This window comes from Budorcas taxicolor, chromosome 6, assembly GCF_023091745.1.
Source record: "Budorcas taxicolor isolate Tak-1 chromosome 6, Takin1.1, whole genome shotgun sequence".
NCBI classification, from domain to species: domain Eukaryota; kingdom Metazoa; phylum Chordata; class Mammalia; order Artiodactyla; family Bovidae; genus Budorcas; species Budorcas taxicolor.
The window spans coordinates 62119371-62132231 of NC_068915.1; the positions used below are offsets into that span (position 1 = coordinate 62119371).

A 12861-nucleotide genomic window follows, 5' to 3' on the forward strand; every position below is an offset into this window, starting at 1 on the left:
TGATGACATCCAACCATCTCATCCTTCTCCTCCTTCTTTCAATATTTCCCAGAATCAGGGAAAGATTTCCAGTGAGTCAGCTGTCCAAAGTATTGGAGCTTCAACTTCAGCATCAGTCCTTCCAATGAATATTCAGGGTTGTTTTTCTTTAGGATTGAGTGGTTTGATCTCCTTGCAGTCGGAGGACTCTCAAGAGTCTTCTCCAGCACAGCAGTTTGAAAGCATCAGTTCTTCAGCATGAAATCTCTTTATGGTGCAACTTTCACATCTATACATGACTATAGAAAAAACCATAACTTTGACATTTGCCTGGAAAGTAAATAGACATTAATTCCCACCTTATATGTAGACTGGGAGCAGGATAGAAAGAGATGAAAGTACTCATGTTAGGTGTTATTTATGTATCTCCTAAATGTGAGGTCAGTTTGTTCTGACATTAAAACTGAATTTAGCTCGTCTTAATTCAGCAAACATTTTTCTGGTTGCTATTTATATGTAAAACATCCTACAAAATACAGTTGGGAAATGAAAGATGAGAATTGAACTGTAAAAGTCTATTTTGGGAAGCTGTTTCTCTGGGAGCTCTTTATTGGTCCTCCTTCATTGATGGCTATGCTAATTTTAAAGAGTTTAGGTAGTTATATGATAGAAATGCTGGGTGCATGTTGAGTCTACTGAGCAGCCCTGAGACTCTGAGACAACCATGCCTCTCTGGATCCATGGTGACAGGTATAAGCCAGCACTGAAAACCCCTGCTCCCAGTACAGCACTTAATATATAGTCAACGGTCCAGAATTGTATAGAGTGAATAAGATTTTGCAAACTGGAGCCCTTCTCCCAGGGTCTAAGTGTTGACAGAATGGTTCAGCCTTGAAGACCTAGAGTCAGACTAGAAAAAAATTGCTTTGATTCCTTTTCAGTTAATCATGTTCACATGACTCCACATTCTTCTCACTGTCCTCCAAACAGTATAGTAAGCCCTCTGTATCCACAAGGTTCCACACTCATGGTTTGGTTTCAAACAACTGCAGGTGGAAATATCTGAAAAAATTCCAGAAAGTTCCAAAGAACGAACTTAAATTTGACATACACTAGCAATGATTTAAATGCATTTACGTTGTATTAGGTATTACAAGTAATCTAGAGATGATTTGAAGAATTGATATAAGGGAGGATGTGTGTAGATTATATGCAAATACTGTGCTATTTTAATAAGGGGCTTGAGCATCCATAAATTTTAATATCTGTTGGGGTCCTGGAACCAATTCCTCAAGATACCTAGGGATGACTGTATGTGTGTCTAGCTATTTTAAGTAAATGATAAGAATTTATAGCTATCATCTGATAACAGCATTCTGAGCACGTTGTATATACATCATTCTAGTCAGTCTTGCCTGCTGGCGATGGAATGAAACACCAACACTGCAGAGTGGTTTGAATCTTTATATTTTAACACTTGCTTCTTACAGCTGCTTTATTTTATATCCCTTGCACAACAACCTACAGGGCAAGCTGCCAAGCACTATGATTCAGAGACTATACAGTGCGCAGGCGCAGGGCGAGATAACCTTTACCTTGACTTATTTAATGCAGCTAAGACTTTGTTTTGGGGAATTTCCTTATCAACTTAGAATCCGTTTTGTCCCTGGGTCTGTTCCTTTTGAGGAATCAGAGAAACATCCTTGTGTGCAAGAAATGTTCTTTTCCCACGGGAACAAACAGGATTCTTAGCTGAACATCTCGTTTGCAAGAATGTCATCCCTGGTTGAGAGTCTCGTTTGCAAGCACTTCTCAACCTTCCTTATACCTAGTTCCCTACACTGGGCAGAACATCTCGTTTGCAAGAATGTTCAGCCCTGGTTGAGAGTCTCGTTTGCAAGCACTTCTCAACCTTCTTTATACCTTGTTCCCTACACTTGCCAAACATTCTGAGCAATAAAATCTACTATTTGACAAATGAAGAAACTGAGGTTCAAGGTCATTTTCGGGGATGGTATATCCAAGGTTTAAACCCGGTGCTGTGTATACCCACAGCTGCCATTCTTAACCACTAATCTATAAACTAAGAAATCGTCACTCTTTCTTGTTATGTATTAGTAGTTATGTTTTCAACAAATATTTTCTTTAATGCACTCAGTTTCATTTTTGATTTAGAAGTTCTCTGCACGGCAAATGAACATTGAACTGTGAATTTTGATTTGCAAATTCATGTTGGTTAAGAAAATATCAATATTTGGTAAGCTGAAACGTTTCAGGGGTAGCTTACTTTCCCTATTTTACTGATGGTTGTGCATGTGTATATACTAAGTCACTTCAGTCCTGTCCGACTCTGTGGAACACTAGGTACTGCAGCCTGCCAGGCTCCTCTGTCCATGGGATTCTCCAGGCAAGAATACTGGAGTGGGTTGCCATTCCCTTCCCCAGCGGATCTTCCTGATCTAGGGATCAAACCTGAGTCTGTTATGTCTCCTCCATTGGCAGGTGGGTTCTTTATCACTAGTGCCCTTACTGATGGTTAGTAAATCTTTTCCCCCTCTAATTGCCAATGTAGTTAGAAAATAAAAATTGATATGTTCCTTCCATTCAAACAAAAGTTCTGAGAATAGCACTTTGGGAATAAGTTATGATTTATTATTTCTCTAGGAACATGTGTTGCTGGAGAAAAGACCATTACTTTGCCAATGACTGGCAATATTTCTTCAAAACCAAAAAATAAAACAGTAAATATGATAGCTATAAAATAGCAACAAATGGAGACATTTTGCACATATTTTTTTGTGATCCAAGGGATTAAACAATTATCCTCAAAATGCTAGGAATGTGGCTAAAATTATTTTTCACCATGCAGTAATAATCACACAGAATGGTATATGGGGCAATATTTGGAGACAAGATGAGTAAAAACATAATTATATTTTTATGTTATATTTCTCTGCAAATAAGGAAGTAATTTGATATTCTGATGACTTTTGGACTCAGAGGGAGAGGGAGAGGGTGGGATGATATGGGAGAATGGCATTCTATCATGTATACTATCATGTAAGAATTAAATCGCTAGTCTATGTCTGACGCAGGATACAGCATGCTTGGGGCTGGTGCATGGGGATGACCCACAGAGATGTTATGGGGAGGGAGGTGGGAGGGGGGTTCATGTTTGGGAACACAGGTAAGAATTAAAGATTTTAAAATTAAAAAAAATAAAAATAAAAATAAAATAAAAATATAAATTCTAAAAAAAAAAAACCAACCAACCAACCAACAAACAAACAAAAAACCTAATGCCAACAAGAAATATCCAGGCCTAGGTCTAGCTGCTAGAGTACTGTTTCTACTAGGAATTGAACAGAGGGTACTTTTTTCATTGAATACATGATTAATGTTAATTTCCAAAGTAGTTCTACCTTGCTTAATACAATATTCGACCCTCTATAGCTTCTGGAATTTTTAACTTTATATTTTAAATAAATAAATGCCCAATGGTGTCAAACTTGAAATATTTCTGTATTGGTAATGTGGTTTTTCATGGAAATGGGGTGTTTTTTCATGTTTTGAGGGGTTGTATAAATCAAGGCTTAGCTTAGGAAGGAAAGGTCTTGTTAGTTATGCCCTCTTTTGAGAAGAGCTTTGTAAATGGGAATTATTCTCTGGCCACTTTGCCTTTTTTTAGTTCTTTGGACAAACTTCTGGTTTTCTGCCTCAGGGCCTTTTCAACTACCATTTCAGCTGAGGAAATATCTTCAATTACTGTTGCCCCCAAGTCTTTCATGATCAATCTTTTAACTTTGGTAGGCCCTAGTTTCATGCCTCCTATTAGGAGAGGCTTACTGTGATTCTTCTAAAGTAGGCTCCCTTCTTTTATATTTTCTAATTGTATCCACCTTCCCCCTTGGTAATACTAGTTACAATTTTTATTATTACCTCTATTTGTTTACTGACTGTTATCTGTTTACCTCTAAAGGCAAGGATCATGCTTGTATAGATCCAGAAATTCTTGACATTTAGTAGGTGCTCAATAAATATTGTTAAATGAATAAATGATTGTAAGAGTACATCTGAAGGAAAAGAAGGAAATTCTTGCTCAAGGGTGGAGGCCAAACTGGCAAAGCAATGATAATGTTGTTGTGGTTTCATCACTATGTTGTGCCCAACTCATGATTTCATGGACTGTAGCCTGCCAGGCTCCTCTGTCCATGGGATTTTCCAAGCAAGAATACTGGAGAGGGCTGCCATTTCATTCTTCAAGGGGGCCTCCCAACCTATGGATCAAACCTGCATCTTCTGCTTGGCAGATGGATTCTTCACCACTGAGATACTGGGGAAGCCCTGATTATAATGCAGGGAATAATAAACTGATAGTGGAAAAAGGTGGCAAGTGGAGTAGTTGGAAAGTGCTATACTCATATTGAGCAGCTGGGAACAAATTCTAAACAGAATGAGAGTGGAAACTGTTGAGAATAGCATTGGTGTGTTTTATTGGTGATGACTAGAAATTAGGTTATTTTAAAAGAAGAATGATTCTGTGCATCTTAAAATATGCTGTGTTGAGCTATAGCTAATTTTTCTAAGTATTAGATAACCAATGGAAGGTATGGGTCTTAAGTTTATATATCTTTATATTTACTATCATCTCCTGCTACCCTTGGGGGGCACTCAGTAGATGCTTGTGGGATACTTATTGCCTGAATGAAAAAAAGAATTACAAAGATTACCCACTGAAAAGAACAGGTTGATTTTTATTTTAGCTTAAGACAGGTGTCTGAATTTTTTATAATTACCTAGGGTATATTATACATTCAGTTCAGTTCAGTTCAGTCGCTCAGTCGTATCTGACTCTTTGTGACCCCATGAATCACAGCATGCCAGGCCTCCCTGTCCATCACCAACTCCTGGAGTTCACTCAGACTCACGACCATCGAGTCAGTGATGCCATCCAGCCACCTCATCCTCTGTGGTACCCTTATCCTCCTGCCCCCAATCCCTCCCAGCATCAGAGTCTTTTCCAATGAGTCAACTCTTTGCATGAGGTGGCCAAAGTACAGGAGTTTCAGCTTTAGCATCATTCCTTTCAAAGAAATCCCAGGCCTGATTTCCTTTAGGATGGACTGGTTGGATCTCCTTGCAGTCCAAGGGACTCTCAAGAGTTTTCTCCAACACCACAGTTCAAAAGCATCAATTCTTCGGTGCTCAGCCTTCTTCACAGTCCAACTCTCACATCCAGAAATGACCACAGGAAAAACCATAGCCTTGACTAGATAAAAGGAGTACTTCGAGGCTGTATATTGTCACCCTGCTTATTTAACTATATGCAGAGTACATCATGAGAAACGCTGGACTGGAAGAAACACCAGCTGGAATCAAGATTGCCGGGAGAAATCTCAATAACCTCAGATATGCAGATGACACCACCCTTATGGCAGAAAGTGAAGAGGAACTAAAAAGCCTCTTGATGAAAGTGAAAGAGGAGAGTGAAAAAGTTGGCTTAAAGCTCAATATTCAGAAAACGAAGATCATGGCATCCGGTCCCATCACTTCATGGGAAATAGATGGGGAAACAGTGGAAACAGTGTCAGATTTTATTTTTCTGGGCTCCAAAATCATTGCAGCCATGAAATTAAAAGATGCTTACTCCTTGGAAGAAAAGTTATGACCAACCTAGATAGTATATTCAAAAGCAGAGACATTACTTTGCCTAGGATGCGCATATTCTTATACCAGCAGATACTTCCATTTACTTGTAGTCCAATGCAGTGGTTATAGCTATGAATTTCCCTGTGACTCAGACTAGCTCATATATGGCACGATTCCTGATGTGCCCATATGCCCATATTTCTTCCCCATCCAGCTAGCGGATGGGGAAGAAAGAGAAATAGAATGACATACAGGGTCTTGCCAATTGCCTTGGTCCACAAATACCTGTCACTTTTGCACACATTCCCTCGGCAAAAGCCAGGCCTTTGTTCTTTCTCCCTTAAATGCAAGAGGCTGGACAATGTAGTTGTATGTATCAGAGCATCTCAGCATCATATACACTGGAATAAATTTAACAGAATTGTTAACATCTCTAGCGACAGTAGTTGTGACTTTTATTTTTAACTCTGTACTGTTAATTACTCTCTAAATTTTCTGAAATAAGCACAAATTAAGTTTATAATCAGGTAAAAGCTTATAAACATTAAAATAAAAGAGTCCGTGAGAGCTAGCTGAGTGGCCTCCCTCTGGAGGTTTAGATAGGTTGGGGCACTCACTATGGTGTAAGTTTCAATATGCCTTTGTATCTTAGGAACTTCTTCAGGTGCCTGCCAAAGTGACAGAAAATCCACCGAGCGTAGTGTAAGGAGGACCCTTCTCTATGCATGGGTGATTTGGGTATGACATTTATCAGTGCTAATCACCTGGATTGCCTTGGCTGATCTGGCTGACTTGGAGGATTTTCCATTCTTCCCTTGAAGTTCCATATTTCCTTTCCAAAACCTTTCCTTCTGTCAAAGAGAGGAGTGTTTTCTGCTCCCAGAAGTGGGAAAGCAACAAAAGGAAAGTTATTTCTTCTTATAGTCTGTTGAAAAGCTATTCTTTAGCAAAACTACTTGTGCACGAAGATGAAGGTGTAGATTGAAAATTCATTGTATAAATGTGGGTGAAATCTAATTGATGATTTAGTAAGAATTGATATTGATAGCCCTATGCAAGCAGGTAGTATGTCCACTGCCTCTTTTTAAGAGTGTGAAAGAGAAGGAATAGGCACTGTGAGAAGCCTGTGACACCTCCCATCCTACACATTTGATTCCGTATTTTATCTCTGGTTTCCACTCTGAATTTCAGAGGTATTTCTGCCGCTAAGATCCTTTTCAATACTCACCACTGGCTTCAAAGTTCAAGCCTTTCATTTCTTGGCCTCGTACTTACTTTCTGTTTCATTGCTTGCTACTTTCTTGCGCTTGTCTTGCTGAAGAGTCCACCATGGCTATTTAATATTTAAAGATTGGGATCACTTTGCAGGTTTTAGTTTAAAGGTAACCATAGCGCGCGCGCGCACGCACGCACGCACACACACACACACACACACACATTCATTATTCATAGCAGAGATGCACTGTAAGTTCCTGGGAATCTTCTTTCCTTGCGATGTTAGTTTCATGCAAGTGCTACTGCCACTAGAATTAGGCCCTGATATTGCTATGTGGCAGGTAGACTAATGCAGTAACAAGGGATCCAGAACTATGTGAACTGTTTATTATGTGGGTGGATGGGACCATGCTGAAGCGGGAGATGAAGCCAGAAACTGACAGACCACGGAAAGTCCGATTTCGGATAGCATCATCTCACAGTGGCAGAGTTCTGAGGGAGGTGTATGAAGATGGACGGCCAGCAGGCTCTCTGGATTCTGAATGTGCCAGTATCTGTGGCATAGATGGGCTCAGTGAGTCTGATGGACAGCAGAACGGCCACATAGGATCAGAAGGTGATGAACAGGAGAATGACCAGGATAACTTACTGGTGTTAGCAAGGGCAGCCAGCGAGAAGGGGTTTGGGACAAGAAGAGTCAACATTTTAAGCAAGAATGGCACAGTCAGAGGTGTTAAATATAAAGTCAGTGCTGGACAAGCTCTATTTAACAATTTGACCAAAGTATTACAGGTAAGTCATTTGTACTTTGTCCCTCCTTCTTGATCTTTGTTTCTAACTCACTGTCTCAACACCTCTGTTCTCCAGTTTAAAGCAAGCCTTTCTTATTCATGACTATGACGCATTTTATGAGTCACTTCTGCATCTAGGCTATTGTCTCAACAGCCATCAATTTAAAATATGGTCAAATGCTTAGCAAACTAGATTGATTTCTCAAAGCCAAATTCCTAACTTTTAAGTAGTCTTCTAATACATAATGAGTAAAACAATACGTGTTTCTTAGCCAAGGAAGGGAAGAAGACAGATTATAGTGTTCAAAGCATTTGAGCAAAGTTTAGGCATTAATTTCTGGTTACTCATCCTTAATACACAGTTTACCATTTGTCATCACTTGCGTAGACATTTAAACTAGAAAAGATTGAGTGCTACGTTGAGTGGAGTTGGATTTAGTTGGAATGTTATGAAGATAAAAGGCTGATTTGACTTTCTCCCTTTCCTGGTGAGATTGCACATTTCATCTAAGGTACTTTACTCCATTAATTTGACTTAAGAACTCTAGAGCAGTACTTGAAAAAGTTTTTCTTCTATAAATGTATAGTTTGGATCCAGATTTTATAGTCAGAAGTTAGTCTTTAAAATATGATAGATTATGCACCATAATGTAGGAATGCATTATTCATCCTGGGGCCATTGGCAATGATCTTATGTTAATACAAGGTTTTGAAATTGCCTGGGAGCATTGGTGAAATGATTTTCTGTTAAAAACAAGAATATTTATTTCACAAATGGAATTCATAATCACTACCTTTAAAGTAGCAAGCCAATATTTTTTCATTGTAATACCATTTTATATTATTTTCAATATTTAAATAAAATGATCTCTCATGATGAATATTCCAGTGCCTCGACATTAAATAAGGACATGGGAGTGGTGGGGAATTTAACCAAAGATTTTTATTTTTCATTTAAAGGAAGTATTGGGAAAGGTCACATTATGAGGATTTAGAAAAGAAACTAAAGGGTAAAAGCTTTTCAGCTCAAAGGTTTTTTTTTTCATATACAGAATTTACCTATGACAGATTTTATAGATTAGGAGTGGGGGTTGAGAACCAAACATCAGAAATTTGTGAGTATGTTTCACTAGGTTGAAAATAATCCTAGGTGGTGTTCTAGTCATTAGGCTGAGTTCATCTCAGTGCCCTGTGTGTTTCACCCAGTGCAGAAATTGTTATTGCTAAAGTGTAGAACAAGACACTATAATGATTACGTTTATAACTGTTTGCATTCTTGTGATTAATTTAGCTTGCCATGACTTCACCTGCTTTATAATTTGGAGGGTTATTTACAAAACTCCTGTACTAATTTTGGCCCTTGGATTAGAATTTGTTGTTCAAATCTCCCAAGAAACCTATCATTTATGCGTAAATACCTTAAACCTTCAAAGCCTGCAAGAGGAAAGCTTTTCCTCTCTGTGGCTTAATCCTAATGAGGCTATAAACTCAAATACAAAATAGAGGAAATTCCAAGGTCAAAATTTTAGTCCTAAATTAGGTTACAATATTTATTTAGATTTTTATGCTTAATTCCATCATCTTTTTTTTTTATATTTTAACTTTTTTAATTATGAAAGTATAGTAACACATTTACAGGCGACTTAGAAAATACAAAACAAGGTTACATATAGTTCCACTATACATTACAATTATTTTTTAAGTAGATAAATTAAGAGTTTTACTTGGAGTTTCAATATCAAACTCTCAAAAATTAATAGAATGAATACACAGAGAAGTAGAAGGATATATTAGGCCTGAAAAGCACTATGAACCAATTCAAGATAATTAAGATTTATACAGTTTTCACAAAACTACTGCTGCTGCTAAGTCGCTTCAGTCGTGTCCGACTCTGTGCGATCCCTTAGACGGCAGCCCACCAGGCTCCGCTGTCCCCGGGATTCTCCAGGCAAGAACACTGGAGTCGGTTGCCATTTCCTTCTCCAGTGCATGAAAGTGAAAAGTGAAAGTGAAGTCACTCAGTCATGTCTGACTCTTGTTGAGCCCATGGACTGTAGGTAGGCTCCTCAGTCCATGGGATTTTCCAGGCAAGTGTACTGGAGTGGGGTGCCATTGCCTTCTCCATTTCACACAACAGTAGGATACAAATTCTATTCACTTTTCCATGGACTGTAAACTTGGAGACACTGGAACATATCCAGGGACATAAAACAAGGTGCCAAAATTTCACAGTCTAGAGGTATTGAAATCATACAGAGTCTGTTCTCTCATCATTGTGGAATTATGCTAGATCAATATCAAAAATATTTGAAGATAGCCTGCATATTTTCAAGTGCAGTGTGACCTTTACCAAGAGAGATCTTTGACTTAGTCATGAAATGCTTCAAAAAAGTTAGATTGAAAAAAGGAGAGAGGGTAATTGCAGAGAAGAAAGCATCTAAATGAAAAATTAGCATCAAAATGAGAAATTAATATTAAAGATACTTTATAAACAAAATCCCATGTACTTGAAAATTAAATGACCACTTTCAAATGATGGGTGTATCCAAGAAGCCATAACAAGGAAAATTTGAAGATATTGGTAATAGAGTAAAAAATGAAAAGAGAATTTACCAGAATTTGTTGCATGCAGCTGAAGCTGCTCAACGCAGTTAAATACAAATTGGTGTCTTGGGTAAGGTATGAAAACAAATAATGGGCACTAGCATAAAATTTTGTTCATCTTTTTTTTTAAGATAAAAATCCAACAAAACTGTCATTTTCTAATAATGTAACCTCATTCTATTCACTCCATTCTTTAAGAAGACAATAATGGTTACTAGCAGAGGTCTCTCAAAGTTTGATATTCAATCAGTTTTTTTTTTTTCCCAAGTTGGTCATTCTTTTTTTTTAAATAACTGTATAGAAATCAGCATGTTATATTCACAAATTGTGGCCATTATCACTAGTTTCATCATCATTATTATCACTGCCACCATCATTGTGGGGATATTCGCCCATCTTTCCAGGACAAATGTTAAAGGAGCTCCTACCTTATATCAGAGCTGCTTGCTGCACTATTTCAAGGGGCTCCAGTAACATCACTGTCTGTGTGAGCAGCACAGACATCCCCCCAGTATTATCCTGAGAGCTGACTTGGATACTGCTGCTTGCTAAGAGATGTGTAAGTCAAAAGGGATGACAAATGTCTTAGGCATATGTCTTAGGATGACTGAGTCGGTCATGTCCATAGGCATCCCACATGCAGTATCAGAGAAGCCCCAGAAGGTAAAAGCAGAAGTTACCATTCAATTACACTCATAGGTCGGTATAGGGGCCAGAAGTGCCTCTTCCCTGGATCTCTGTATATTTTCCAAATCCCTTGGGAAGTAAGCAGCAAATTTAACTAGATGGAACTGTAATGTAGCAATTTCTCTCAGGGAGGAGAGAATCTGAGGAGTCAGGAGTCCTATCTTGGATATTTGGTGAAGTTTCCAATGCACAGCAAATCTTGAAGAAAGGAACTGTGCTGGAAGAAACGATCAGGTTGTTCTTCCTGCTCTTCCTTTAAGATGTGAAGTTATAAAATCTTAAAACACTCAACCTGAAACTTGAGAGGAAACCCTAAATATAAATAACATCTTTGAAAAACCATGCAAATCACTTTGCTTTCTCTCTATTAGTTTTCCATTATGTTATTACCATCTCTGATAAGTGACTTGCAAAATTTTCAACTGCGCAAAGAATAATCATTGAAATAGTTTTTACTCCAAACATTTATACTTCTGAGCAGCACTTATTAATTAATAGGAAGTTGTCTATAAAAAGGATATTAGAAAAAATTTTTATTTCATTTGTCAATTAATTGCCCTATAGAATTCTGGGTTATTGAAGGTGTGCAGTATGAATCAAGGTTTTTAAGGGTGATGATGGACCCAGAGGGAAAAGGTCACCTGGATTATCCAGTGGCTCTTGTAGATTGTGGTATGTTGGTGAATCACTCAAGGGCCTGGTGCGGGTCTAATTTATGAGTTTTCAGATGCCTGACTTTTTTATCTCTCCCAGAGATCACAGGATGTATGCTTAAGAGGGGCCGATTTGGAAATCTGAAAGCCTAGAATATGGTCATGGCCTGGAAAGAGGCATGTATCAGAAGCTGTTTATGTTACTCTTACATATGGTAACCTGAAGAAGGGCATGGCAACCCACTCCAGTATTCTTGTCTGTAGAATTCCATGGACAGAGGAGCCTTGTGGGCTACAGTCCATGGGCTTGCAGAGTCAGACACAACTGAGCTACTTTCACTTCACTTTGCATATAGTAAAGTTCAAGAATTATTGACCAGGACGTAAAAGGAAATTTTAATGAAAAATATTTCATAGTGTTCTTTATGACTTCAATGTTTAATGAGGAAATAAGATATGTATTGATCTATGATTTTTCACTCTGATCAGGTTAGACCATCAGGAGGGTGTTTACTGAGTCAGAGATAAATAAAGGTATACTGATAGACAGGTTTCCTATTGGTATCCTAATTTATCCACCTCTAGTTGATTTAGAAACAGGTCCAGAAATGTTACCAGTGTAGGTGTTCTTTTTTAGTTCTCTTTAAGAAATTCTGTTGTAAGGATATTTCTATCTAGATAATACTTTTCCTCATTATTTGAAAATTTTAGAAAATTTATTTTTTGTTTAAAAAAATTATTCATTGTTATCTCATGCAAGACAAATTACACAACTGTATTGCTCAAGCTCTCCACCCAGTTCATATGATTAAGTATGAGATACACTTTTCTTTCAGCAGCAACATTATTTCCAAAGGCTCTTACAGTGGTCAGTGATGCAGATGATTAAGGTCATTAATGTTTTCTAATTTATTCTTATAAAATTACATTTCAGACGGTAATCTTTTCTTGATCTTATCTTCAAACTTTGTAAGCATACTCTGTTAGAATTGCCTAAATAATTTCCATAAATTTAGGTCCCTCTCTTTCTACAAATTTGAAATTTCTGTATTAGAGAAAAACAGATGCAAAAAAGTAAAGTAATTACAGCACGCACTATAATTTGGTGGCTCTTTTCAAAGAACTCAAATTAGACATGTAACCTTCATCTGTGTATGTATATGCATATCTCTAACGTGTGAGCTTGTATTGATGAGCATTCTAATGTTTTCAGACAAATAAAATAAAATAATAATGCAGAACAATTATATTATGCAAAGGGTTTTACAAACATTATTTTGCTT

At 37.7% G+C, this 12861-nt stretch overlaps 1 protein-coding gene across 1 annotated transcript in view; it reads left to right on the forward strand.

The window, feature by feature from the left end:
* The first annotated feature begins 7233 nt into the window (after positions 1–7233).
* The window catches only part of GRXCR1 (glutaredoxin and cysteine rich domain containing 1), a 136361-nt gene continuing 130733 nt past the window's right edge, over positions 7234–12861 (forward strand). The window contains exon 1 of the mRNA XM_052642330.1: positions 7234–7635. Coding sequence (XP_052498290.1) covers positions 7234–7635 — 402 coding nt within the window. The remainder of the gene's footprint in view (positions 7636–12861) is intronic.